We start from the raw sequence: 26,054 nt of genomic DNA on the forward strand, positions 1-26,054 counted from the left end.
ATATCTCAAAAGAAAAGGGCATTTATAACTTTTGGTTTCAGGAATTAGTAGAAAACAGAACTAGATCATCAACATGTACCGAAGTGTTGTACTGTCTTGACCATCTGGTTGAGTATTTAAGCAAACTTCTTGAAGTCGACCATGAAATTAAAATTTCATCTCCTGAATAACCTAAAATGAATCCGACAGGAGCAATAACCACGGTGAAGATGCATTTCGGTGGCCTTTCTGTCAAAATGCTGCCTCTCCGTTCATTCTTCGCTGCCTCTCTATAAACATGAACAATGGATGATCGTAATTCACAAAACAGATAAGACAATCTCAAATTAAAACCCGTAAACACATTTGTGCATAAAAAGAGGTGGCCCATGAGTTGAAGCATATATCCAGCTACAGGTTCACAGTATTCCGCAAGTCCAAACACTTATCACAAACTCTATCGCACATGGAATGCTGACGAGGGTGGTGGAACAATCGTGCACACATGCCACTTTTATGATAGTACCTCGTATTCAACAATTCCTAATCCGTGTCTTCTCGACTGAAAAAATAGAATTTTGGTATCGGACAGCGCTCAAACAATGCCGTACATCATAAAGTGAAATTATCAGCAGAGAAAACTCGGATTTCAGAATCCTGCTAGCGGAAAATGAACCACAGTTTTATGAAAACATTAAAGAATCACATTTTAATTGGCAATCCATATTATTTTCCATGGCCATAATAGTCATAATAGGTTTGCGTGGTATTTCAGTTGTAACTGTATATAATACATTAACCCATTACCTAACAACAATAACGGGATTTTACGACTTTGTTGCAGACGACTCTAGAAATCATTGTGACAAAAGGTGAAATTGCTAAGGATGAGCAATTTATCCTTTTATTACAGTGATTTATACCCTACCACATATTTTTATGTTCTATTACAATTTTATTTGTCGTCAATTTGGGACAGTCTTAAATATGTCGTTCGGTAAAGGGCTAAACGATACTTCTTTTGAATGGCTCGTGTTTTAACACGAGACAAAATGTATTATTCATTGACATATTCTTCAAACGAAATTGTTTACCTACACGGGGAACATTTGTCTGAATATGGAGTTAGGAAGAAGTATATATTCTTAGTCGTTTACCAAACGACACATGTTGGACTGTCCCAAATTGAAAGAGGTTGCAGACGACAAATACACTTGTAATGGAATACGAAGAATTTGATTTTGGTAGGGTAGAAATCGTTGTGTTTAAAGGAAAAATTGCGCATTTTGTGCAATTTCTCCTTAAACAACGACGATTTCTATAGACATCTGCAACAAACTCGTGAACTCCCGTTATTGTTTGGTAAAATGTTAATAGACTGTAGTGCAAGCGAAAAAAATTCGTCCAAATATGGCTAGTTGTATGATACAAACGATGTTCCAATTTTACATTAGATAACTGCGATATATAAAACATACTAGAACTATAATGATGATTTGTTGATTCTTTTTGTATTTGTATGCACCAGGTAGGGTGGCATAAAGTAATCAGACTGTCCGTCAGTCTTTCCGTACGGTATTAGTTTTTTTTCTAAACGCTTCGAGATATTGATATATGATTTTTGGTCTACCAGCATGATTTACAAATCAAGTTCGAGATTCGTTTCGATCCATTAATGTTTGACGAAATGACAATGCTGCTTAACTGTAATGGATATGCAGTAGTCCAGAAAAGGGGATATTTTCCTAGTTTAGTGTCTTATTTCTGAACAAAATCATATGTTATGGTTACTCTTTAGAATCGTACCGATAAGACGATTCTAATGGATACCAAAGAAAGGGTTTAGTGTAAAGGACATAATGTAATTTCAACTTGCCGCAAGCTTAACGAAGAAAGTGATTTGTTACTTATTTATACGAGACACTCTGTCCCTTATCTAATCCGAGCCGTTTAAGCTGTCAACTTCGCTTCTTGAAATCGGACGACGCTCATTTGTCAAATGAGCGTCGTCCGATATCAAGTAACGAATATGACAACAAAGAAGATTATGATTATCGTTCATCCTCAACAGAGAGGTATAATCTAGATGTCTATGTCCTCAGCTTCATTATATCGTCGGTCTCGGTCGAAAATGAACCAACTTCATCTTATAACAAGCTGAAGATACGTCGTTATCGATCCATACCGACGGTATGTCCACCCTCGTTGTCAATGATGTATTTATTTAATAACGTCGTCCATAACTTTTTCCCGGAAGTTATCCCAGTTTATGTGGTCATCCAGGGCAGATCGGACCTATCCGGAACTAGGGTACGGTTGAATCTGAAATACACATACATATAATTCGTTTATTTGTGACTTCTCTGACAATAAAGACAAGGGCTGTTTTTAAAATTACGCATGTCCCCCCCCCCCAAATGGGCTGTCAGTTGTAATGGCAGCCATTGAGTGAATACGTTAGCCGGTCGATACCGACGGTATGTCCACCCTCGTTGTCAATGATGTATATGATGTATTTATTTAAAAACGTCGTCCATAACTTTTTCCCGGAAGTTATCCCAGTAGATGTAGTGAGTATTCATGTAATCACTCTCATATAAGTATCAATAGTTTATATATATATATATATATATATATATATATATATATATATATATATATATATATATATATATATATATATATCCGGAAACCATTTTATGGCTTCAGGTCACTGTGACATTGACCTTTGACCTAGTGACCTGAAAATCAATAGGGATTATCTGCCAGTCTTGATCAATGTACCTATGAAGTTTCATGATCCTGGGCCTTAGCATTCTTGAGTAATCATCCGGAAACCATTTTACTCTTTAGAGTCACTGTGACCTTGACCTTTGACCTAGTGACCTAGTCAATATGGGTCATCTTCCAGTCATGATGAATGTGCCTATGAAGTTTCATGATCCCAGGCCTAAGCATTTTTGAATTATCATCCGGAAACCATTTTAAAGTTTCGAGTCACTGTGACCTTGACCTAGTAACCTGAAAATCAATAGGGGTCACCTGCCAGTCATGATCAATATACCTATCAAGTTTCATGATCCTAGTGTTGTAATTTTTAGTACATGTATATGAACTCAATTTAGACTGCTTTGTTTGAGGCATGGTGGACATTTGTAATCAGAACAGGATACCATGTGGTCATCATTTCATAATAAAGACTAGTCTGGTTTGTTGCTCGGCAAAGTCTGCTTGTCAAATATTTCAACAGTTGCAATAATAAATATCAATTAAATGTTAGGTCCTATCAGTGTTTTTCCACACATCCAAATATGGTGGGTTGACATATTTGTATAAAAGCCAGGTGCATGGAGAAGCTAGGAGAGAGTAGAATTGGACGTAGAGATGTAAAGATACATGTAGAATAAGGAGAGTTGGTGGCAGTTTGAGAGAGAATGGATTTTACCTAGATTGTGAAGACAGTTATCAAATAACCATTATTGGTGTATATATTTATTCTCGTAGTGTGTAAATAAAATGTATAGTATATATACTGTGTTGTGAACTTATGAACTCTTCCCCCCATGAAAATTGTAACACTAGGCATAAGCATTCTTGAGTTATCATCCGGAAATCATTTTACTGTTTCGAGTCACTGTGACCTTTGACCTACTGACCTAAAAATCAAAAGGGGTCATCTGCCAGTCATTATGAATGTACCTATGAAGTTTCATGTTTTTAGTCACTATGACCTTGATCTAGTGACCTGTAAATCAATAGGGGTCATATGCAAGTCATGATCAATATACCTATGAAGTTACATAGGTTCCTAGGCCTACGCATTCTGGAGTTATCATCCGGAAACCATTTTACTGTTTAGAGTCAGTGTGGCCTTGACCTTTGACCTAGTGACCTGAAAATCATTAGGGTTCATCTTCCACTCATGATCTTTGTACCTATGAAGTTTCATGATCCATGGCCTAAGCATTCTTGAGTTATCAATTATCATCCGTAAACCATTTTACTGTTTCGAGTCACTGTGACCTTTACCTTTGACCAAATGACCTGAGAAAAAGTATGAGTCATCTGCCAGTCATGATCAATGTACCTATGAAGTTTCATGATCCTATGCCTAAGCTTTCTTGAGTTATCATCAAGAAAACATTTCGCTGTTTCGAGTCACTGTGACCTTGACCTTTGACCTAGTGACCTAAAAATCAATAGGGGTCATCTGTTCTTGAGTTATCATCCGGAAACCATTTGGTGGACGGATCGACCGACGGACTGCACAACCGACATGTGCAAAACAATATACCATATGTTCTTCGAAGGGGGGGGGGGCATAAAATCAAGAATGTTCTTGGGAAATAGTTAATTATAAGTAGTCTGATGTTGGCTCACTGCGATTTTAGACAAACTTCAGGCAAATTTTGAAATGGCGTCGGGAAAATGAAATAATCGTGATTTAAATTAAATGTTACTGTACACTTTCGTCAACACTGTGTATTCTAAGATAAACTCATATTTGTACATCCAATTCATTGAAAATCATGTAAGTAGACAACAGATTTGATGACGGTTTTCCTTCAATAATTTTTTATCCTGAAACAAAAAAAAGGAAACGCAAACTCTCCAGAGCCGAAAGGACGTAATCATTTAAAGGGGCCTTTTCACAGATTTTTGCATACTTTGAAGTTTGTCATTAAATGCTTTATATTGATAAATGTAAACATTGGATCTTAAAAGCTCCAGTAAAAAATAAAGAATAAAATTTTAAAAAGGAAAAAAAAGTAGCCGGCTCGAACCAGTGACCCCCAGAGTCCTGGAGTTAGTCTGAAGTAAAAACGCATTAACCCTCTCGGCTATTCCGTCGGGTATACACAGTTTAAGTATTTTATACCTAATATAAGCAATCTTCGTAGTTTCGTAAATTTAAGCGACAACAGTAGTGCGTTCAGTTACAGCGAACGTTCGCCAATGATGGTTTGTTTGCGATTCGGTCTTATTGAACGATAAGTTCGGCGCGAACGTTTCAAGATGGCGGCTCCCAGAAAATTGATTGCGATGTTGATGGCGGAAATCGCTAATAACACAGAAAGTACTTAACAGATATTTCAAAAATAATAAAACCTATAATAATTTGATTATAATTATAAGTGGTGTGGATGCGATAGTGTTATTTTTCATTAGCGATCGAAATTTAGTGTAAGAGGTGCATTGAATCAGTTATAAAACAAAGCCCTAAAATAGCGCAATACATTACAATCTTCAAATGTAGTTGTAATTTTCTTTTACATTGAATGAATTTTCGTTTCGTTTACATTTAATGAAAATATTAATAAATTTTAGCATTCAAATGGAAAAAAACACCTGCATATTTTGCGAATTGAACTGTCTTTGAATGCACATCTATATTGAAAACTCTTTTGTAGTGATAATGAGGGATACAAATCTGGCATTTTATTATACCATAATCTATACATTTATTTTACCCAAGTATTTTATATCCGTATTATGATCAAACGCGATTGCTTGTTTTCACGATGATGTTTCGAACACTGTAAAAACGCACGATCTTTACACGTTATTACATCGGAGTTTACATTTGCAGGTGCCCGTTAAATACGATAATTGTGTAGCAGTAAATTTCTACAATATTTTAAATGTATTTAATTATAAAACACTTAAGTGTTATGTTTAAACTGGTTAATATACATACTTAATAGTTCCTGTTAATCCATTTCGGACAAATGTACGCCTATTTTTTTTAAATATGTTCAAATGTTTTATTTAAGCAACTGTTAAGTGTTTGGCTTAATATGCCAAGAGATGACACGGAGGTATCATAAATTGTGTTTAATGACCAGACACATGTGGTTAATGACCCCATACTGAGTCATACAAATATAGGTCCCTGGGTTTATGACACCCTGTTTTCTTAGTAATTGTCTGGACAGTATCCGATCATATCGAGATAATCGGTTTGTGATAAAGGGGCAATTAAACAATGGGTGGTTAAACATGCTGAAATAAAGAGTGTCCAAATTGGTGTGAACAATTAAATAAAAACATTTACATGTATCAAGAGGATTTAGTTAATCTGCAACAAGGTAAGTTTTTACGGACATATAGGTTCAAATAGTTTCTTTATGTTGATTACATAAAATCAATCAATTTGTTGTTTGTTTTCGTCCTTATTTGTGTTCATTCATTGGATTCTATTTAATCTGAAAGAATTTCAATTTCTGAGTATTTTGTTGTTCTTAAAAAGGGTCGCGAATATGATTGAAATCTTATCACGATGCGGATCATCAAACGCAAACAAAAGCAGAATGGCCGCAGTGTTGACGGCCAAAATTTGAGGATGCGCAAACGCGACGTCATTATCGGAATCCCCAAAACCTCATATACACTTTGTTTATTGTTCAATTCATTTTTGTACTACAAAAAAAGGAAACAATATCGAAGTTACACTGAACAAATACAACATATTTATTTGTCCGCCATCTTTATTTCGCTAGCGAACTATAGCGAACTACCTCCCAAGAGGGTTCGCTTCGGTTCGAGAACGTTCGCGGCGAACCGAGCGTTCAGTAGCGAACGTTCGCGACCGTTCGCGAACTATAGCGAACGTTCGCTGTAACTGAACGCACTACAGAACTCTCCAAATTATTCAATCGTTTCGCGTTGCAGCACTTTATAATTTTTAGGTTTTCAAATCGTCAAAAGATACATATAATGGCTATAATGGACTATGGTAAATGTTCAGTAATACTGTTTCCTCACAAATATCATTACTAAAACGAAAATTTGCGAATCTGAAACAACTTTTTTCAATGTTGTCAATATACCAAACCGTGAAAAGATCCCTTTAAAAGATATATAAATATGAAGTGGCTTACAGGATGAAAATATTCGCTACTCCTTTCGAAAAAAAAACACGAAAACGACGCCATCTTGGATGGAAGTTCCAATTAATCTCTCTGAAACCCGGTAAGCTCACGTATACGCATGCCTCCCTGCTATAGGAAGTGAAAACGTTCAGTGCGCTTTATGTTACGTGTTCCCATAATATATATAAACTTGTACTAGTTATAGTATGCGATAAGGGCGTTGGTGGTGTAAAGGTTAGCATGGTTGCCTTCCAAGCAGTCGATCCGGGTTCGATTCCCGGCTAACGCATTCTTTTATTTTTCCTGGGTGGGCGCGCTTGATTAAAAAACAACAATAACTAAACACGATATAATATAGATCTTTATCTAATAGTTCGACTGTGAAGTGCACAAGATCAAGAACTAGTCGTAAATTATTCATTCATGCGAGAGGGGTGAATGCCCAGTAAAAATAAAAGTAGACGCTCTTGAGTCATTGGGATGTACATGCATACCGAGGAAATTCAAAACGTCATTTTGCAGCGGTGTGAACAAACAAAACAAGAGCTGTTACCGACATAATTGTGTATTTTTTTTAATTAAGGCTCGCCCTATTTAGGTCCGTGTTTTACTCATTTCATACTGAACCTGCCCTCCTCTTGCAATTCTAGCTTGGCTGAACGCGTCCCTGTAAGACACAATACATTGCATAGCCTAAATATAAAAAGGTATATAACAAAACTTGTTATAACCGTAATTGATCCATAATACAACTAATATGTGCACGGTGTAACGGTACGTAAGTTATTTTGAGCGGATTTGTGTAGCATTGTGTCAAGTTACACCCGATCTTATTTAAACTATAATTAAACATTGCTTCAATAAACTTCAAGCAAAATATTATTAAACATAATAATAGAAAACTCTGATAAGAAGTTTGAATCCGTGCTAGCACAATAAGTTTGCACCAGCCCGACTTATTGCCTCGAAGAATCAAAAAATGTGTCCTTTTTAGCTAAAACTAATTCTTTTATACCAGTTAATTGTGTTTATGAATTAGATACGTAAAGCTTAAACATTAAATGATTTTCAAATATTCGATCATTGTAGCAGAATCATTACGCTGGAATTCAACGGTAGAAAAAGAACTTTTATTGACAATAGTCAATTCATATGTTTAATGTTGCTTTAAACTATTTACGATAGCGCATTTACCAAAACTTGGTAATAATCATACTATTTCTACATTCAATACAATAAATAGTTCAGTCATTCATACGAAAATCATACGTGTTCATCTGCTTATGACGTATTATTATACTGGTTAGCTTCGTATTATGCGTCGGGTATTTATTCACCGTTATGTAAGACAAACGCCTGACAAAATTTTGCGAAAATCCTCGACATTTCAATTACTTTCTAAATTAATATAAAAGTGTGCTTGATAATTTTTTAATTAAACATGTTATTCAATGAAAAACTGTGACAACTGTTGACAATTAACTATTCTAGTATTACAGTCATTTTAATAATGTGAAAGTTCTTTTTAGTGAAATTTTAATACGGTCTAATAGTGAATTATGTTTTAGATTAAAATTTTAAATAAGTATTAATTTAAAAAAATATGCTCGAAAGTGTGAGTGTGTGACGTACTTTAGGGGGCCGGTCCAAGATTGTCGGACAGTTTGTGACAGGGGGAGGGTGGGTAAACTTAGTCAAAAAAGCGTGACATTCTTTGTGGACGGCCTCTAGTTAGATATTCGGGATGATGAATCGCCATTAGTTTTAATCAGGGGACGCAACTCCTATAACATGTAATACTCAAGCGTTGCAGTTAAATGGTTGTTCAATGGTAGTCTCTCTTTGTAAAATGCGATATAATTTGATGAAAGTACGTTTGACATGTCAAAAGTACATTGTATTGATGCTTAATATGTTTAATACATTTAAATTGTTTATTTGAAGTAATGTAATTACATTACCTCAAATAAACAATTTAAAGGTATTACATATATTATTAAGCATTATTAAAGACATACTTAATCAACAGGAATGCAGTACGTGGACTATTATGGAACGGTATTTAGTTAAAAATTACATCCTTCTTTAAGACTGTATCACGATTCTTCATTGTAGTTTATATTTATATGAAGACACATTTTCATGCTTGATGACACTTACATCGTGCCTGATGACGAATGTCTTTTTACATTCGGCTTGATAATGTTAAAAATGACCTCGCAGCTTGACAGTTATTAAATGGAATTGTAAAGTATATTCGTGCAGCGATTGCAACGTTTGGAAAAGTTGTCTGTAGTTAACCTCCATCTTACTTCAGCAGTTCACTCATGTGGACGGTGATTCTGTATTGATGCGCTTCTAGATAGCATATGTTGTCATGACCATCCGGACAAGTCGTATAATAAACAGAGAAACTAATGATTTTGAATGGATATACAACACAGAAAAAAAAAGAAAAAGCATAGTAAATCAAAGCGAACTAAGCGGTTACAATTGGATATACATCGGGGAACTGGTAAAATCACACAGACATTTTCTACTGCAATCCCGATACAGTCGTTAAATGGCGTAATAAAGAAAGATCATACATTGGGAAACTGGACTTGCCGTTGGGGGCCCCTTAAAAATCGGGGACCCAAGGCTGCAGCCTTGTTAGCCTAGTGCTTAATCCGACCCTGGGTTTAACGCGCTGACAAGATGTGAGTTGCATCCAAGCCCTAAGCCTCATACAATCATGCATGATACAACGATGTCAATTGACAGTCGTTCCAAATTGCTACTGACAGCGTAAATTTCATGGACGCCGAAGGAAATTTACTGCGTATAATGGATATTTTATGTTATGGTAGAAGTTGCGTCCCTTTAGACATAATTAGTTTGTCCTAATTTTGAAAGGTAAAGTAGATGATCTACTTAAGTAGGAAAACATTACAGCACTATCGTCTAGATTTTTCATAATGCATTTTATAACTTACTGTGTTCTGTGTACTATTTTAGTTTTAGATTTAACCTATAATTATTTGTTTCTGTTTTTTACATATTTTCTACATATTTATTAAAAATCGTGTTCCCTGCCAAAGACGGAGAGATATTGGTTTGGCGTCGTCCATCCGCTCGTCTTTCTCTGTAACTTGCATGGGATTGAATGAAACTTAAAATAAATGTATATTATCGCTCCTGCGACTTGCCCGTGATGCGACTGTGTGTTCGCACGTGAGCCGCAAGAGCTCGTTCCGCCGAAGAATTCGCGGCCAGCCGGTCGGTCGACTGACTCACCGACCCATTGGTAAGCTGCGCTATGCGAGAGCCGGCCGATTCTCCGCAACCGCTGCGCGAGCTCCCTCGTATGTTGGACTAGTCGCCGCCCGGCTTCGGTTGAACAGACCGCGCCTAGCTGACAGGACACGCCAACGCTCTCCGTATCGAAGGCACGGAAGCCGTGTCGGACTGAACGATTCGGGACCGACTACATGTAGTTCTAGTCCCGTTCGCACCACCGAGGTCACGCCTGAGGTTTCTTCCCGCTGACCACGTGTATATGCGGCCAGGACCACCGCGATTCGATTCGTCGGCCGAGCTTCTTGCCTTTGCCAAGTGGTTCTTCATGCTGGTCGCCCCCGCTGGGATGGCCCGGGTCTGGCTTGCGCTGTACAAACGCCCGATGTCCCTGCTCTCGAACGTAGCGACAGAAAAAAACTCATTATAATATATATATATATATATATATATATATATATATATATATATATATATATATATATATATATATATATATATATATATATATATATATATATATATATATATATATATATATATATATATATATATGAATGCTTTCGTCTCCATCAGTGCCGTCCCAAACGGGGTTATACCCGCTCATCGGGACTGTCGCCCTTGCCGATACACTGAAATCGCAGCCATCCACAGATTATCGACCGAGAGCAGGCCTTCGGAAGCCACCGATGAGACGAGGCCCTCTGGCCGCGCACGCTTGCTCGGCCCGCCGTGTTTGTCAGGGCGTCCGCGGTTCCAGACCGAGAAAAACGGTGCCATGGGTCCCGAGCGAGACAGACCGACTTGGCCCGCGATACCACCCTTACCACAAGCTAGTCCCGGCTGCAGCCGCCGTTCGACCGGATTTCAGGCCCCGCGAACTCGGTAGCCCGGCCCGCGCGACGAGGCCCGCGAGACCACCCCTACAGGGAATGTTGATATTACAATCTTTCATATATGTTTTCCAAATTGATTAAAAGTATGTTCTATGATATTTTAATAGTAGAAAACTATTGTTTTCTCAACGAGGGGTACCATAGTTGTAATAGACACGAGTACTTTTAACTTTCCAGTTTCACTATATGCCACAAGTTTCACTATATACCACAGACATTATATAGACATAAAATGATAAATATGTGTTTATATACATTGCAAGTATAGCCTGGTAAACAGACTACAGAAATCTTTAAGTTACACGCACAGGTCTGTGGCAATTGGGTATGGGCAACTTTATAATTATGAGGTCGATATCAGTGTACATCAGTATAATATATGCTGTTATTATTTGGATTAAGGATGGGCCACACTTCCAACACATGAGCACCGTTATGTCCTGAATAAAATACATGTATATATTCTTCAGTACTAACTGCAACTTACCAGAATCAAAAATGTTCACGTCAGTCAGTTTCTTGTGAACCAAGTACTGGTCTAAATGGCAAAAAATAAACGCATTTTTTAAGGGAATGGATATTAACCTTATAAATGACCTAAAAATGCATATACAAAGAGCTGTGTCAATATTTATAATGCATCTACCGGATTTGTAGCGAGGTTTAACGGATATCAGTAAGTCATCCTGCGCGTAAGGAATGTGTCGAATAAGTATGGTAAATGTACGAACCGTTCAAAAAGTTCTGACGAAATAAAAGAAAATCAGCTGTTGGCAGCCATTTTGAACACCAGTTGGTATTTTCTCACTTACACCCTTATTGACAACAAACATAAAATAAAGGGAAATGATCACAGTCTGGTAAAATGACGATTTTCAAAATAATTGCAATCGATTACAAAAAGATCGTAACTTTGCATTATTTTTTAACAAGCAAATGTACTCTCCTCACGAAGACAAATGTTTAAAATGGGTTATTTAACAGATCACTTTTTGAAATCGGTAAAATAATCGAGCGTTTGTAAGTTAAAATCTCAGGTGGTTAGCGTGTGGCTATGATTTTAATTCGTCAAACATCATTTTGAATGAAAAATACTCAAATTATAACGAAAAATCAGCTTCTCTGAAAAACAAATTTCACTATCAAATATATATATATATATGACAAGGTATTCAGCTCAAAATCACCCCAAAACAGGATGCATCGCTCTGAACAGCCATAACTTCATCAATTGTGCAGCGATTTCCATGAACTTGGTCTTATTCAACGCAGAAATGAATTTCCTTTCTGGGAATGTACAAATCTTGCAATATTTTTACAAATGCGGGGTCAAATTTTAAGAAATATATTTATTGAATGATGGTACCTAGGTCCGTGAACGTTGCAGGGAAAATGCCCTTTACTCCGTTAAAGATTTCAGACTTCGATACTTTACGTTACTGCATTAAGCCCGGTTTTCCCATAGACCGGCTCAAATTGGGTGTTTATTTTTCAACTGGCGAATTTCCCTCTCTTCTGATCCCCATACGATCTCCGCCATCAGCGCCGCGATGGGCTCCAAATATAGCAGGCAAGGGGGAAAGTAACGCTCGATTGGTAGTTGTCAGCTCAGGTACTACTTAAAGTACCTCGAGAAGTCTGAAGTACATAACATAACAATATACCATAGGTACGGTAAATACGCATAAAGGCATACGGCAATACTCCGAGGTACTTTTAAGTATATTTTCCGGACTCTGGGTACTTTCTAGTATACTTATGTGTGTCCGAGGTACTTTTAGGTAGTAACTGAACCGATAATAACAAATCGAGCGCCAGTAACCCTTAACTTTCTAAATAACATAACGCTATATGCAGAATTATTTTCACTACATGAAAAGTATCGACATACTATATCAAATTATTTTCACAGGCACATCGTTGAAAAGTAATATACAATACATATTAAAAGAGTGTTCTACTTCTATGGTTTTACAATACATATACTGAGAAAAACGGCCCATATTTTGCCTTAATCTGTGCCAATGTGACCTGTACTCTTTGCGATTTGCAGCAAGACAAAAGAATGCCCATGACATATAAGACGATTATTTGTATTAATCTCGTAATTGCTTCCAATAGCCATTAAAGATCTTAACGTGTGATTAATTGTGTCTTATTTTAGTGTTTTACACCCAAGTCGCTACTTCTACAATACGGTATGATTTTTCGGAGATTTATTTGCAAAAAGGCTTATACCCGTTAAGGGATTAGTGCGTTTGCTTGGTTAACCTTATGCTGCTTAACGTCGTTTTAAGTAAAATATTTCTTTTATGTCCCGTGACATTGTTATGATTACATAGCAGTTATAATTTCAAGTTTTGGAAGGCATTTGCACTTTTTTCCGCGCGGATTGATTGCAATTGGTAACACCGGACAATAGCAATTAGTTTCTTCGCTAAGAGGCTTTCAGAAAGAACATGTGAAAATATTGACACATAGCTAGAAAAAAATAACGTTAATAACGCCGTTGTTCTTCGTATATGTTATGTTTGACCGATGCATACATGTTTTATTGAATTATACTTGATAATATTAGAAGTGTTAACTCATTAGCTACTCTGTGATATTTGCATTGGTCAAGCGAATTTGTAACCGGATAAATCAATTCTGATACGTGTTTAAGAAATACGCAAACATTTTAAACACACTTCATGGAAGCAATATACGATGTGATACATTTTATATTAGTGTATTGCAATATTTTAAATAAAATTTTAAAAACTATGAAACGTTTTGAATACATTTCATTACAGGGCAGAATATTTTTTTAAATGTAAAAAATTACAAAAGAAGCATAGTCCACCTAACCCAGAATTTTTCTTACAAATTATGCTACCAATGCTGCTTCATGTAGGAACTGAAGATAAACGAGAAGGTGGCGAGATTTCACACCGGAATTGTGGATCTCCTTCAGGATCAAGGGAAGGGTACCCTACCGAACTAACGGACATTGTCCGTTCGGACATTTTAGTAACAGCGTTTTTGTGAAAATATGCTGCACAATCTGTCATGGGAAAAAGGTTGTTTGCCATTAACCCAATTATGCCTAGCTACCTGAAAAAAGGCCTTGGCAAACAGCGTAGACCCAGATGAGACACTGCATAATGCGGCGTCTCATCAGGGTCTACACTGTTTGCTTAAACGAAATTCTGTAAGAAATATTCTAAAAATAGAAATAAATATACCAGATATCCCTAATTTTGGAAATAAATCGATCCCATTTAGAAGGATGGGAGAGTCCACTAGGCATAAATGGGTTAAGTTACAAAGAATGTTCAGTGTTGGTAGGTAGATCGAGTTCAAAAGCCATTCAAATCGCATCAAGAATGGGAAACATATGACACGTATCTTATTTGAAATTGGCCATTTTGGACTGTTGTTTTTTTTCGCTCTGGATTCAACATTTTCCACCACATTTTTGCCAAGCTTACACTAGTCGACTAAATTTTCCCGCGAAACTACAAATGTATTTCACTTAATTTATCGAAAAAAATTCTCTTCCACTGGGTACGCTTTTATGTTGTTATTCAATCATCACAAAAAGTGATATTTAAGTGTTTAAGAAGGGCCGATCCTTTATTATTCATTTGTTTAAAATACTTCAGTGAAGGGCCATGAAAGGATAACGCCATGACACTTCTTCGTCTTTAATTTGATTGCGTTTCCCGACACTAGGAGGGTAAACACTGTTGTCGCCATGGTTACGCGATGACACGTAATTGTTATTTATTATACACATCATTTTATTTCTGTGTTGTTTTAACCGGTGTCACAGCGCTCGATTTCATTACCATAATTTTTCTTCATCGAAATTTTTACGACATACTGTCATTCTTCAGAAAATTAGGTGATACTTCTTCGTAGTAGCTTTAATTTAATTGAAAACGTAAAAGGTACTCAGGCTCGATTGGTCATTGTAGGCTCGGGTACTACTTACATGTACCCCGGGTACACTTAAGTATACTTATAATGTACTCCGGCTACGGTTAATATACTAAAACATACCCGGGAATTTTCACGCTAATTCGGTCGTTGGCGGATTTTTTCAAATTAATTATGTTCATATTTATGTATATTTTCTGTTAAATGGCCTCTATTTTTTCGAAACTCATAGTCAAAAAGCATGTTGATGCAGTTTACACAAATACACATTTTATCTCTTTTCAGAACTCCTCAATTAAGATAAACAATACCGTTTTACGTTACTCGGTAGCGCGTTTTACGACATCGGATTTTGGGCGGGAATAAAACTCGGGTACAGTCTGATATGATGCGGCGTCTCATCTGGGTCTGTGCTGTTTGCTTAAAGGAATTTCTGTAAGAAATATAGAAATCAATATTCTAGACATCCCTAATTTTGGAAATAAATTGATCCAATTTAGAAGGATGGGGGAGTCCACTAAGCATAAATGGGTTAATGTACTAAAAAAATCTATACCAATGTTATGAACTGCTAATATCAGTGTTAGGCCGTCGAGCATGTTATCTACAGACTAGACGCTGTTGAAACTATCAAAGACAGTGCTGAAATAGTTGTGGTCTTTAATAAACATTACAGTTATAAATTACTCACTTGACCAATAGATAAATAAATGATAAGATTATTGTTTCTTAACCATATGGACCTTTTAAATCTGAAAATATGGACAAAACACGGCGGAATTTCTTTTAAATATCTCGCCATCGTCAAAAATGCCTGGCAACAGCGCGCGCAACGAATCACGTGATCTAAGCATCCCGCGCTTCCGGTCATCGTAATGGCATGTCGTCTGATACTTGAAGATATGCCACCAGATATTAAATTTTAAAAGTAATTTGTTTCCATGAAAACGACTGTATTGATGAATCACAAGCACAATTATCAGTGTTTAATTGTGCTTTTAAGTCAAGCGACTTCAATTTAAGCATATTTTAAATTCTTAAATTAAAATTAGCTCTACATCTTCTCCACAGGTAGAAATTGTATTGAGTCATCTAGACATAAATAACTGCTTGTGAACATATCAAACTGTAATTTGGACCACCTGGGGAATTAAAATAACCATTAATTCTTTAATCCGAAATAGGTGTGCTCGCAATTTTCGCTGATAAGGGTTGGTTTAATATTAGGGCTTCGTTTGTCAGATGTCAAGTGCGCTGTAAAATGTTAAAACATACTTGAGAGCTTAATTGCAATTTCCAAATCTCTGGAACGACAAACTACTCGGAAATGACAGTGATATGAAACAGGATTATGACATTGGCAAAACACGTTCAATGTTTAAATGGTTTGTTGTATTACGTAGAAAGGTATTGTGCGACTTCGTGGTGTACAATTACATATACAAACGAACGCCGCAATATTACTTGGTAAAACAAACGCAGTTTTCTCTCTGTTTTATTGAACTTATAAGATCAATTATCATTTTTCGATTTTGACAAATTAAAACGGGGCTTCACTTTGATTAAGTTTCAAAGCACAGGGGCTTAAATGGTTTGTCTCGATTAACCCGACCTTCCTTGTAAAATTACCCAAATACTTTTTTATCCCCCCCCCCCCGATATTTGTTAGGTCTTTAAAACGGGTCAATTCATAAGCGTGTTTTGGTAAACGACTAACGGTGTTTTGGTAAACGATCCACTTTAAAAGATTGATTGTATAATTACATTTTTCAGTATTTTGAAATAAAAAAATTATATATTTTAATTTTCACCGCAAAAGGCTGTGTACATGGGCTGTACGACTGAAGATATTGTGACAAAGTATTGGTGTAACAATTGACAAGCTACACCTGTCACGATAGGTTTCCTGGTCTGATTAGCAAACAGGGAGCTCCAGGGCAGACTGAACTTGCGAATGTGCAAGTGGTTTGCATATGACATAAGACCCCTTGTCCCACTACGCGGGTCATATATTCCCAGCTTGTTTCGAATCACAAAGATAAATTGGCCATACCTCGAAACCCTAATCTTTTTCTATATTGTGATACACATGGAATTATAAAAAACCTTAGCATTTACCCGGTACTTCTTTTTTTTTGTATATTTATTAATACAAAATGTATTTATAGTTAATGTCGTAAAATATAAATATCTTTCGTCCTCTTCGTTCGCACGTCATCATATTCAAAAGTCAGTATCTCGGTGCTTTTCTGACGAGATCACTTCTATGGATGATCATCCACACTTAAACTAATGCCTTTAAGAACAACAATAACTTGTTTTGGATTTAACAGCATTTCCCCAAAGCCTTGAATTTATTTGACACAGGCTTAAGATATCACGAACTAAAGCCCCTTCCCAGTGTTTCTAGAACGGGGTACAAATCCCGTTTGGTGATCTGTAGATGAGCGATGGTAATTCCTCCACTTCTAGGGTCAATATCTTCATGTTTTCCCTAGCTTAAACGTTAATAACCCTCGGAGGTTAATCCTTTTCAATGATAACAACTTTTCCTTTATAAGATTCATTTCCTTTTATACGTGGGATGATTCAGTCACCCTTTACGAAATTCTAAATTTATGATTATATTTTTAACACACTTAAATGCTTCAAACAAACGATCAAATGCCCTTTAGGGAAGAACGCTGACATGTTTAACTTTTGGAAATATCATTCAATATCGCGGTAGAAAATGTCACAATTAAATTAACGTTTTAGGTAAATATGTCAATTATGACGTCGGCGATACAGAAACATATGTTTGAAAAACGAAAACTCGGAAAGAACTTTGAAGCGAATTAAAAAGATGTGTCCTGTGTTCGATCCTCAATGCGGAAACATTTCAAGAACCATACTAGTTCATTTCCATGAAACGCTCTCAAAATATCTCCATATGCGTAAATACTTTTGATGCAATCGAATTCAAATAGATTGAAGGAATGAAAGAATATTATTGGCCAGAACGAATGAAATTATGGAGTTTCTAATTTATTAATATGTGATATTAATAACAAATACGAGAGCTTAGTTCTGTGTGATATATTTATTTCGTTTCGATTGGCTCTTGTGCTATGGGGTAGAACCTAATTGACTTTGAGACTTCAACAATGACTTAATGCAAACAAATATAACTTAAAGTCTTGATTGTAAATTTGTTAATTTATCAAGCCGCTAAATAACATCAAAGTCATCCAAATCACAATTTCAAACAGCGACAAACGCTGTTAGCACAAACTTTGTTTAGGAGGCAATACGTGGTATCGCGTTGTGACGAAGGTTATCTTTAATGACTTCGAGTGTTAACGTCGTATTTTCTTTGCCACATTGGGGATTAGTACCCATTATCTTAATGGGAAAGTGAGCCTATTTCCGTATCATGAGATATGGTCAATCTCTCGGTAATGGACAAACCTGATGATTGTTAACCTCCCTCTTGATTGGTATTCAAACCTGGGACCTTTATAAAGTGCTTGGTTATGTCATTTTTAAGAGACTTTACAACACACAACTCAAAATGCAAGCTTAAATCTGTCGCGTTCTGAGAAAACTGGGCATAATGCATGTACGTTAAGTGTTGTCCCAGATTAGCCTGTGCAGTCCGCAAAGGCTAATCAGGGACGAGACGTTCCGCTTTTATGACATTTTTCGTTTAAATGAAGTCTCTTCTTAACAAAAATTTAATTAAGGCGGAAAATGTCGTCCCTGATAAGCCTGTGTGGACTGCACAGGCTAATCTGGGATGACACTTTACGCACATGCATTATGCCCAGTTTTCTCAGAGTACGACTCAAATAATTCGAGCTCAGAAAAAGTATTTCAATACGAAAATCTTCAAAATACCCTAACGTACCTATTTATATAAATATGTGTTACTTGAATTGAATATCCATATCGCTTTCTTCTTAAATGTTAATTGCTATATTACAATTAATAGGTTCTTTCTTATGTAAGCGTTCTTTAATTGAAATTTTTGTGAGATTTTGACACCTATGAATGTTGTCACTTAAAGGTCGAATTGCACAACTAAAAATATGTCAAACAAATCATCTATATTTGGCGACTTTTGATTGACGCTAATTGAAATTTTGATGCAGTTGTTGAACCCAACCAATCACTCAGGAATTATAATTAATAGTCATTAGAAATTTGTTTTATTATCCATTATTGTTTTATGTAGATGGCATCATCAATTTATAAAAAAAAAACATAGATCTACATATAAATGATACATTCGCAACAAATTATTACAATTAAAGACGTTCCAGTTCACAATCTCAAAGAAATTCAAGAAAACGTAGTTTGCAATTTATTGTGTTATGACATAAAAATGTTCCAATTCATGTTTAAAAACAAACAACACTTTTATTTGTCGAACAATACTTTTCAGGTCCAAATAAATGTTAATTGCGATACAATTAATTTGCAAAATAATTAGACAATTTGTAAACTTATTTTAATTGTCTTCTACGAAAAGTGAAACACACCCGTACAACTGTTATTCCTAAAAATAATTACACTCTATAAAAACAATTAAACAAAAACGAAACCTCTCATAATTAAATAATATTGTTAGCTTTTGCCATACCTATTTGTCATGCACATTTCTATATTCAAAGTATACATTTACTGGTACAGCTATCTAGTATTTTTAATTAATTAACATGCAAACTCTTTTTGCGTTGAGGCTTCGAAGTTAATACTTGTATTGAATGAGAAACGCCGATGTAAGGCAAAAGAATAATATTGTTACAAAGTGTTTACACTGCAATTCTGCGCCTTAATAAGGATTAACACAACTTGTTTATCCACTAAGACGTTAACGAGTTAACTGCCGGAGACTCGCTTTATTCCTTTTGTAACAATCGGATATTGGAGTACAAAGAAAAAGAAATATGAAATAATGACCAAATAACTGTCATAACAGTGTTAGCTCGGGAGTCTTTTAAAAAGTTTATCCCGTTTTTCTGACAAATCAGAACGCCAGGGCTAATCTCGTGCGTTAAGCTATTGACCAATCTGATGCCTTTATGTTATCAATTACTGTTTGGATTGAAATTAAAAGCAATTTCGCATGTTTGCTACCTTGCGACGTGTGAATTTCTGGAATAAAACAGCGACGTGTCTGGGAAAATACTCTGGATTTTTGTTGTTAACATTTGTTGAAATTGTCATTCGGAAATTGAAGTGTTGGAAAAAAAATCGAAAATGTTCGAGTATTCTGTATTTCTGTGTTTCTTTCATGACTTATAGCCGTTTGTGTTAGCTGGATCCTGATTAACCAAATTTTATTTTGGAAGATTGTCAATTAACTATCACATTTGAAGCGGATTTTCTTTCTTTACAAATACCAGTATATTTAGTTTTGATCTAACAGTCGCTTACAAAAGAAAGTTATAGACGTATTGATCACCTTTGTGGATTTGAAAGAAATTGTGTTAGGAAGATTTTTAGAAACATTAAAGAATTACTTCACAGTTTGCAACGATGATAGAATGATACGAACAACTTAATTCGCTATTCTATTATGCGGTACTCAGCACGTGTCAGAATACCCGCCAAATTTCGGACTGCTACCATAGTTCGGATGACACGCGACAAACAAGGCAATAAAGTAATTAAAGGCAATAATTAGAGTAATAAAGTGTTAAACATGAGCGAATTGGTGTCATTAAAATGACATTGAGACTCTTAAATATAAACTGAAGATTCTGCTTGGGGAATATTACTTTCAATTTAGAGTTTGATTAGTACTTAAACTTGTATTTAAGTAGCGATTTGAAAATAGATTTATCATTACAAACTGTAAGGTGGATTATTGTGGATTTCATTGCATTCGAAGAATTCATGGTGTAGTTTTAAATTTTGAAGAAAGTGGGAGAAACATATTTTTACAATGATTGATGTAGATTGTGTAAGGAGGAATTACTCGTTGGGTAAGTTAATTCAGTTATAGTATTTATAATAATTATAATTATAATTATAATTATTTTTAATATTATTATTATTATTATTATTATAAGAATAATAATTATAATAATAATAATAATCATCATCATCCTAATCATAATAATCATGAATATAATAAGAGTTAAATTTTATTACACTAATTTATATTGATAAACAACACAATCTACCACGCGATTATATATTCAACTATAACACAAATGTCTTTTTTTTAAAACTCTAATACAAATATGATATAGTAACAGTATTATATGTATTAAATATATGTAAATAGTAATATTTATAATTTGTGTAACAGTAAATATTTGTTGACAAGAATTCACTAAATTATACAAAGTACAATCCCTTTCCCAGGTCACTTTGACCCAGGCTACATGATTGGCGCCAACACCATGATGCCAGGCATTTGTTCCCCACACATTGACCCTCGGGTACTGGTGCACTGGAACCAGCCCTCCACAGGGAACCAACTGCAAAGCCCGGTACCGGCGGCTAGCGCCAAGTCTGACGAAGACGAGGACGAATCTGGTATGACGTTTTATGTTTTTTGTTTTAAAATGATCTTCTCTATTTGATAAACAATTGAGTTGGTATAAGCCACGATTTGAATAATTAATTAATTATAATTAAGCCTATCTCTGTGAAATGGGGTTAATTGTAGTACCATATTAGCATGTGCAGTACGCACAGGCTAATCAGGGACGACACTTTCCACCCAAACTGGATTTTCGCTAGATGAGACTCCTTTTAAACAGAAAATACCATAAAAGCGGAAAGTATCGTCCATGATTAGCCTGTGCGACTTTACTGCACAGGCGGATCTAGGATGACACTTTACGCACATCCATTAACTTCCCTTTTCTCAGAGCGCTGCTTAATAAAAATATAAGCATACATGTACTTACATAAGGTACTGCAACGATAACAATCACCAGTATTGATGCAATATTAAATAAAAAATACATGTAAGATTAAACATCGTTTATTTGCTTTACATAATTATTATATACATGTTTATGATGTCATGAATTGATATTTTAAATATTGTTTCATGTTAAAAGGCTTTTACTTAAAAACCTGAATAAAACACGTAATTATTGTTTAGTAAAGTATTACAATCCTATGCGATAATATCAATGATCTGTGAACGCCTCTTTTCTGTGATGAACCAATTGAACAACACATAACAACCCTTCAATGCTACTCCCATTTCAGAGGAACGCCCGTTCACTCCGCCGCCGCCCCGGGAGCGCCTGTCATACACGCGCTACCAGCTTGAACTCCTCAATGGCATCTACGAGGAGGTGCGTTACCCGAACTCCACACAGAAACAGCTCATCGCGAAACGTGTCGGCATTACCAGGGAACAAGTCAAGGTACTGCACTGGGGATTGTTTAATTGTGTTGGGGTGGCTGGGTGGGGTAGGTAATATTAGGTACTTTATCATCAACTAGATCTAGTTGTTCGCTGTTTCAGTCTTCATCATCTGCATCATATTTATCTTCAACGTCATCGTCACCAGCATCGTTATGATCATCATCATATTCGTCGTCATCATCATAATCATCATCAACGCCAACAACATATCCATATATATATAGTCATCACAAGAATAATCATCATAAACATCATTTGCATCATCATAATAATCATTTTTGTTATGGACAACAAACAGCATCAACCACATTAACCCATTTATGCCTAGCGTCTAGAAAAAAGGCATTGGCAAACAGCGTAGACCCAGATGAGACGCCGCATGATGCGGCGTCTCATCAGGGTCTGCGTTCTTTGCTTAAAGGAATTTCTGTAAGAAATATTCTAAGTACAGAAATAAATATACTAGAAATCCCTAATTTTTTAAATAAATTGATCCAATTTAGAAGGATGGGAGAGTCCACTAGGCATAAATGGGTTAATCATCAAGATCGCAAATAACCTTAGTATCATAGGCTTATAAAATAACCGCTTCAGCAGCAACAAAAGAAAACTTTATACTTGCAATCCATAATTAGATATGCAATATAAACAGCCCATTTCGTTATTATGGCAACGTTGATAGCAACCATTTTGGAACTATTACTAAGCAATAACATGCCCGATAGCCACTGCAATAAATCCCCGATAATGCGCTCAAGGTAGATAACTTCGAGTTGATTGTTGGCTAATATCTGATTAATGCACATTATCTTATCATGACCGATAATGGCGATATCGCCTAATATCAGGTAGGCGGATTTGAAATATTAGTGTCAAGAAGTTAATGCTCAACATGTTTCTTAAGTTTAAAAATACAAATCCTATTAAATACGCAACTTGATACGTTAGTTTACAAATACACATTTTATAGGACGATCGTTGATATTCCATATACGTTCATATTGAATTCGCTATATGCAATGATGAGTAAAGTTAGTGTACACCACACGGCAATGCACATTCGTGTATTCAAATTTCCAGTTGATTTTAACTTTTATCATGCGTTATGCATTTTGCTTTCAGATCTGGTTTCAAAACAGACGTCGCAAAGATGTAATCGGAAATTCAGGGAAACCAAAATCATGTGACACCAGCACTAGTAGCACATGTAGTTCCGGAAGCGGGAAAGAGTCCGATCAACAAAATAGTCCTCCGCAAAATAGTCCCATTTCAGACGACAACGGTAATAATTCTTCAGACGAAAATAGTTCACAAAAAGAAGCCGAACAAAGTGTTGTCCCGTCTTTGGTGATGAAAAGTGTAATTGGAGAGTTAATAAAGTTCACAAACGATCCTCTGAAGGGGAAAAAGAAGCGAAAGAAGGCGAAATCGAAACTACAGGAAAAGTCAACTGTAAAGAAGGGGTTAACGGCCACTCTTTTGACCGGTGCATATGACATGATCTCACCACCGAACCAGATAACCCCGACAGCTTTTTTCGAGAAAATTAAAAACGGATTTTCACATTCCAAAAACTCGTCCGCGTTTGCCGTCCCGGGAGACGTCTCGAAACCATCACAAATATGCAGCGTGTCTAGCACCAGTGAAACCGGAAACGGAAATATCAATTCCTCCGGTGAAAACGCCGTCCATATTTCAAGAACGCTGCTTAGCGATCACATGGCTTCCAACGGGCGCACATATCCAACCGGAGCTGTCAGTTTCATGAACAACAGCTTCTCAATGCCAGCCTATTCAACTAGCATGCCAACCGAGCTTCCGGTATTAACAGACATTTTATCGTACAAGTCCTCGCTCGATATGCGCGCCCAGAATGACAGCCTAAAGTCAGCGCCTCAACCACAGCCGTCTTCTTTACCATCCACGCCTCTACACAGATCGGAAACTAACAAGCCAGCACAGCCCAGCCATATGCACCCGTTCACGCCCGGGAGGTCGTTGAATGGTATTTTCCCGTACCCGTTTATGGCAGAGCCGTCCATGATGTTGTCATCGCTACGTCAGACGGACCACATATTTAGGCCGGCGCCCCATTACCCGGTGTCCCACTACAGCAATGACCCCTACCAGCCCCTGTTCATTACGTCACTCAGCAACCCTTACTATTCCCCACCCACGGCCGCCTGGAATTCCTCCCATCCAGTGCCCCACTCTACCTCCTCATATACTCAGTTGTAGCCATTAGCTGTTCATTCATTGGATTGTGTGATCATGGTGCAGGATCAACTGGGTTTTCAGGGATTTACACACGAACGGACGGAAGGACGGACAACTCCAATTATATATCCCTCCGCCTTTGACGGGGATGATAAAATAACGGTACAGTGAACTGTTCGACCTTTGCTGATAGCTCTTTTATCATCCTCACGTTACGTAGCGCCTTGTAATACGTCCAAAATGACTAAGGAAACTAGTATTGAAAACAACTCAGGGCCATCTAACCAGTCAAGCTCAAGCTTTTAATTGTATGACCAATATGAAATTGTGTAGCATGTTTTGTATGTTATATAATTGCACATTTCTCTGAATGCTCAAAACTTACAATAATTGTGCATGATTCATGTTTTTTGTATATATACATTTGTATAGTTTATATATTATAAAATTGTTTATATTTATAATAAAATGTTCTACAGTTACGTCAGTAGCACAAGTTTCTTTAATTTTCTATTTGATTTGAAAACTTCAGTCAATTGTCGACTGGAAACTGATATGTTATTTTTTTATAGCTTATGTGACTTATTTCATGTTTGTTAAGTGCCGTCCCAGATTTCCCTGATTGGCTAGTGCTGTCTGCGGAATATGGAATAGTTCGTGCCTGTGCGGACTGTACATGTCAATATGGGACGACACTTGACGCAAATGTATTGAGCATCGTTTCTCAGAGCACGAATTATATGTATTGTGTCGCCAATAGTTAGCTACTGTCGCGTCCCAATTTATTTCGGCCGGGTTTAATATTGGAAGCATCTTTGATTTTATTTAGGTATCTTGAAAATTGCATCGATGGGGGCTTACTCCGTTTCCTAAATAATGGGGATGTTGGAGGTGACAAGTCAATGCGCATGTAAATCCATACATGTTTGCGACTTATGTCAGCATCAGAGATCAGAAAATCATCTATATATACACATAGTACAGAATCTGTCTGTAGCAAGCTGTATAATACTAACATGTCCACATGTCATACAAATGTATATAGTTCAACATTTTAGTTATGTATGAATTTTACTTATTTTAATTACATTTCACATTATTTTACGCTTGTTTGAAAAAGCGCTTTCTAAACGACGAAAGAAAGCATAAATGGGAGGTAACTGCAAACACCAGATATTTCTATTTGCTAAATTGTATGAGTTAGCTCCCATGCATTGCTTAATGCACAGGTCTAAATTGGAAATAAAGAGAAAAATATCTCGACTCTTAAAGGCTCGTACTTTAGAAGTCATTGTCTGAATGTGTGCTATCAAATAGAAAACAGTGCAGACCATAGAGCTATACTTAGAAATTGCATTCATTTCATCGAGCTTAGCAAATTAACTTTCGATAAACGTGTGCTTTGTTTTGTATTCATAAGTACACCATACTTTTAATTTTTAAACTGAAGACAACACACTAAATAACACGAAAACATAAAATTGCTTCACAAAAATAAACACAAGAAAA

The 26,054-nt window shown here is 36.2% G+C and overlaps 1 protein-coding gene and 1 non-coding gene across 2 annotated transcripts; both read left to right on the forward strand.

The window, feature by feature from the left end:
* Positions 1 to 7,068: 7,068 nt before the first annotated feature.
* On the forward strand, positions 7,069 to 7,140 carry Trnag-ucc (transfer RNA glycine (anticodon UCC)). Its single transcript has one exon. It is a non-coding gene; the product is annotated as a tRNA-Gly (tRNA).
* A 12,607-nt stretch (positions 7,141 to 19,747) lies between these two features.
* On the forward strand, positions 19,748 to 24,924 carry LOC127830987 (uncharacterized). The gene is made up of 4 exons (XM_052355951.1): positions 19,748 to 20,919; positions 21,305 to 21,478; positions 22,166 to 22,326; positions 23,451 to 24,924. The coding sequence occupies exons 1-4, from the start codon at positions 20,880 to 20,882 to the stop codon at positions 24,564 to 24,566; spliced, it is 1,491 nt and encodes a 496-aa protein (XP_052211911.1). The 5' UTR covers positions 19,748 to 20,879; the 3' UTR covers positions 24,567 to 24,924.
* Positions 24,925 to 26,054: the final 1,130 nt, after the last annotated feature.

The sequence above is a fragment of the Dreissena polymorpha genome, chromosome 5 (genome assembly GCF_020536995.1).
Source record: "Dreissena polymorpha isolate Duluth1 chromosome 5, UMN_Dpol_1.0, whole genome shotgun sequence".
In the NCBI taxonomy this organism is placed as follows: domain Eukaryota; kingdom Metazoa; phylum Mollusca; class Bivalvia; order Myida; family Dreissenidae; genus Dreissena; species Dreissena polymorpha.

Excerpts from the sequence above, each read along its gene's own strand:
- LOC127830987 (XM_052355951.1), top strand. The coding sequence starts at position 20,880 with ATGATTGATGTAGATTGTGTAAGGAGGAATTACTCGTTGG. Across the intron at positions 20,920-21,304 it reads AAGGAGGAATTACTCGTTGG|GTCACTTTGACCCAGGCTAC; the intron begins GTAAGTTAATTC and ends TCCCTTTCCCAG. Across the intron at positions 21,479-22,165 it reads CGAAGACGAGGACGAATCTG|AGGAACGCCCGTTCACTCCG; the intron begins GTATGACGTTTT and ends CTCCCATTTCAG.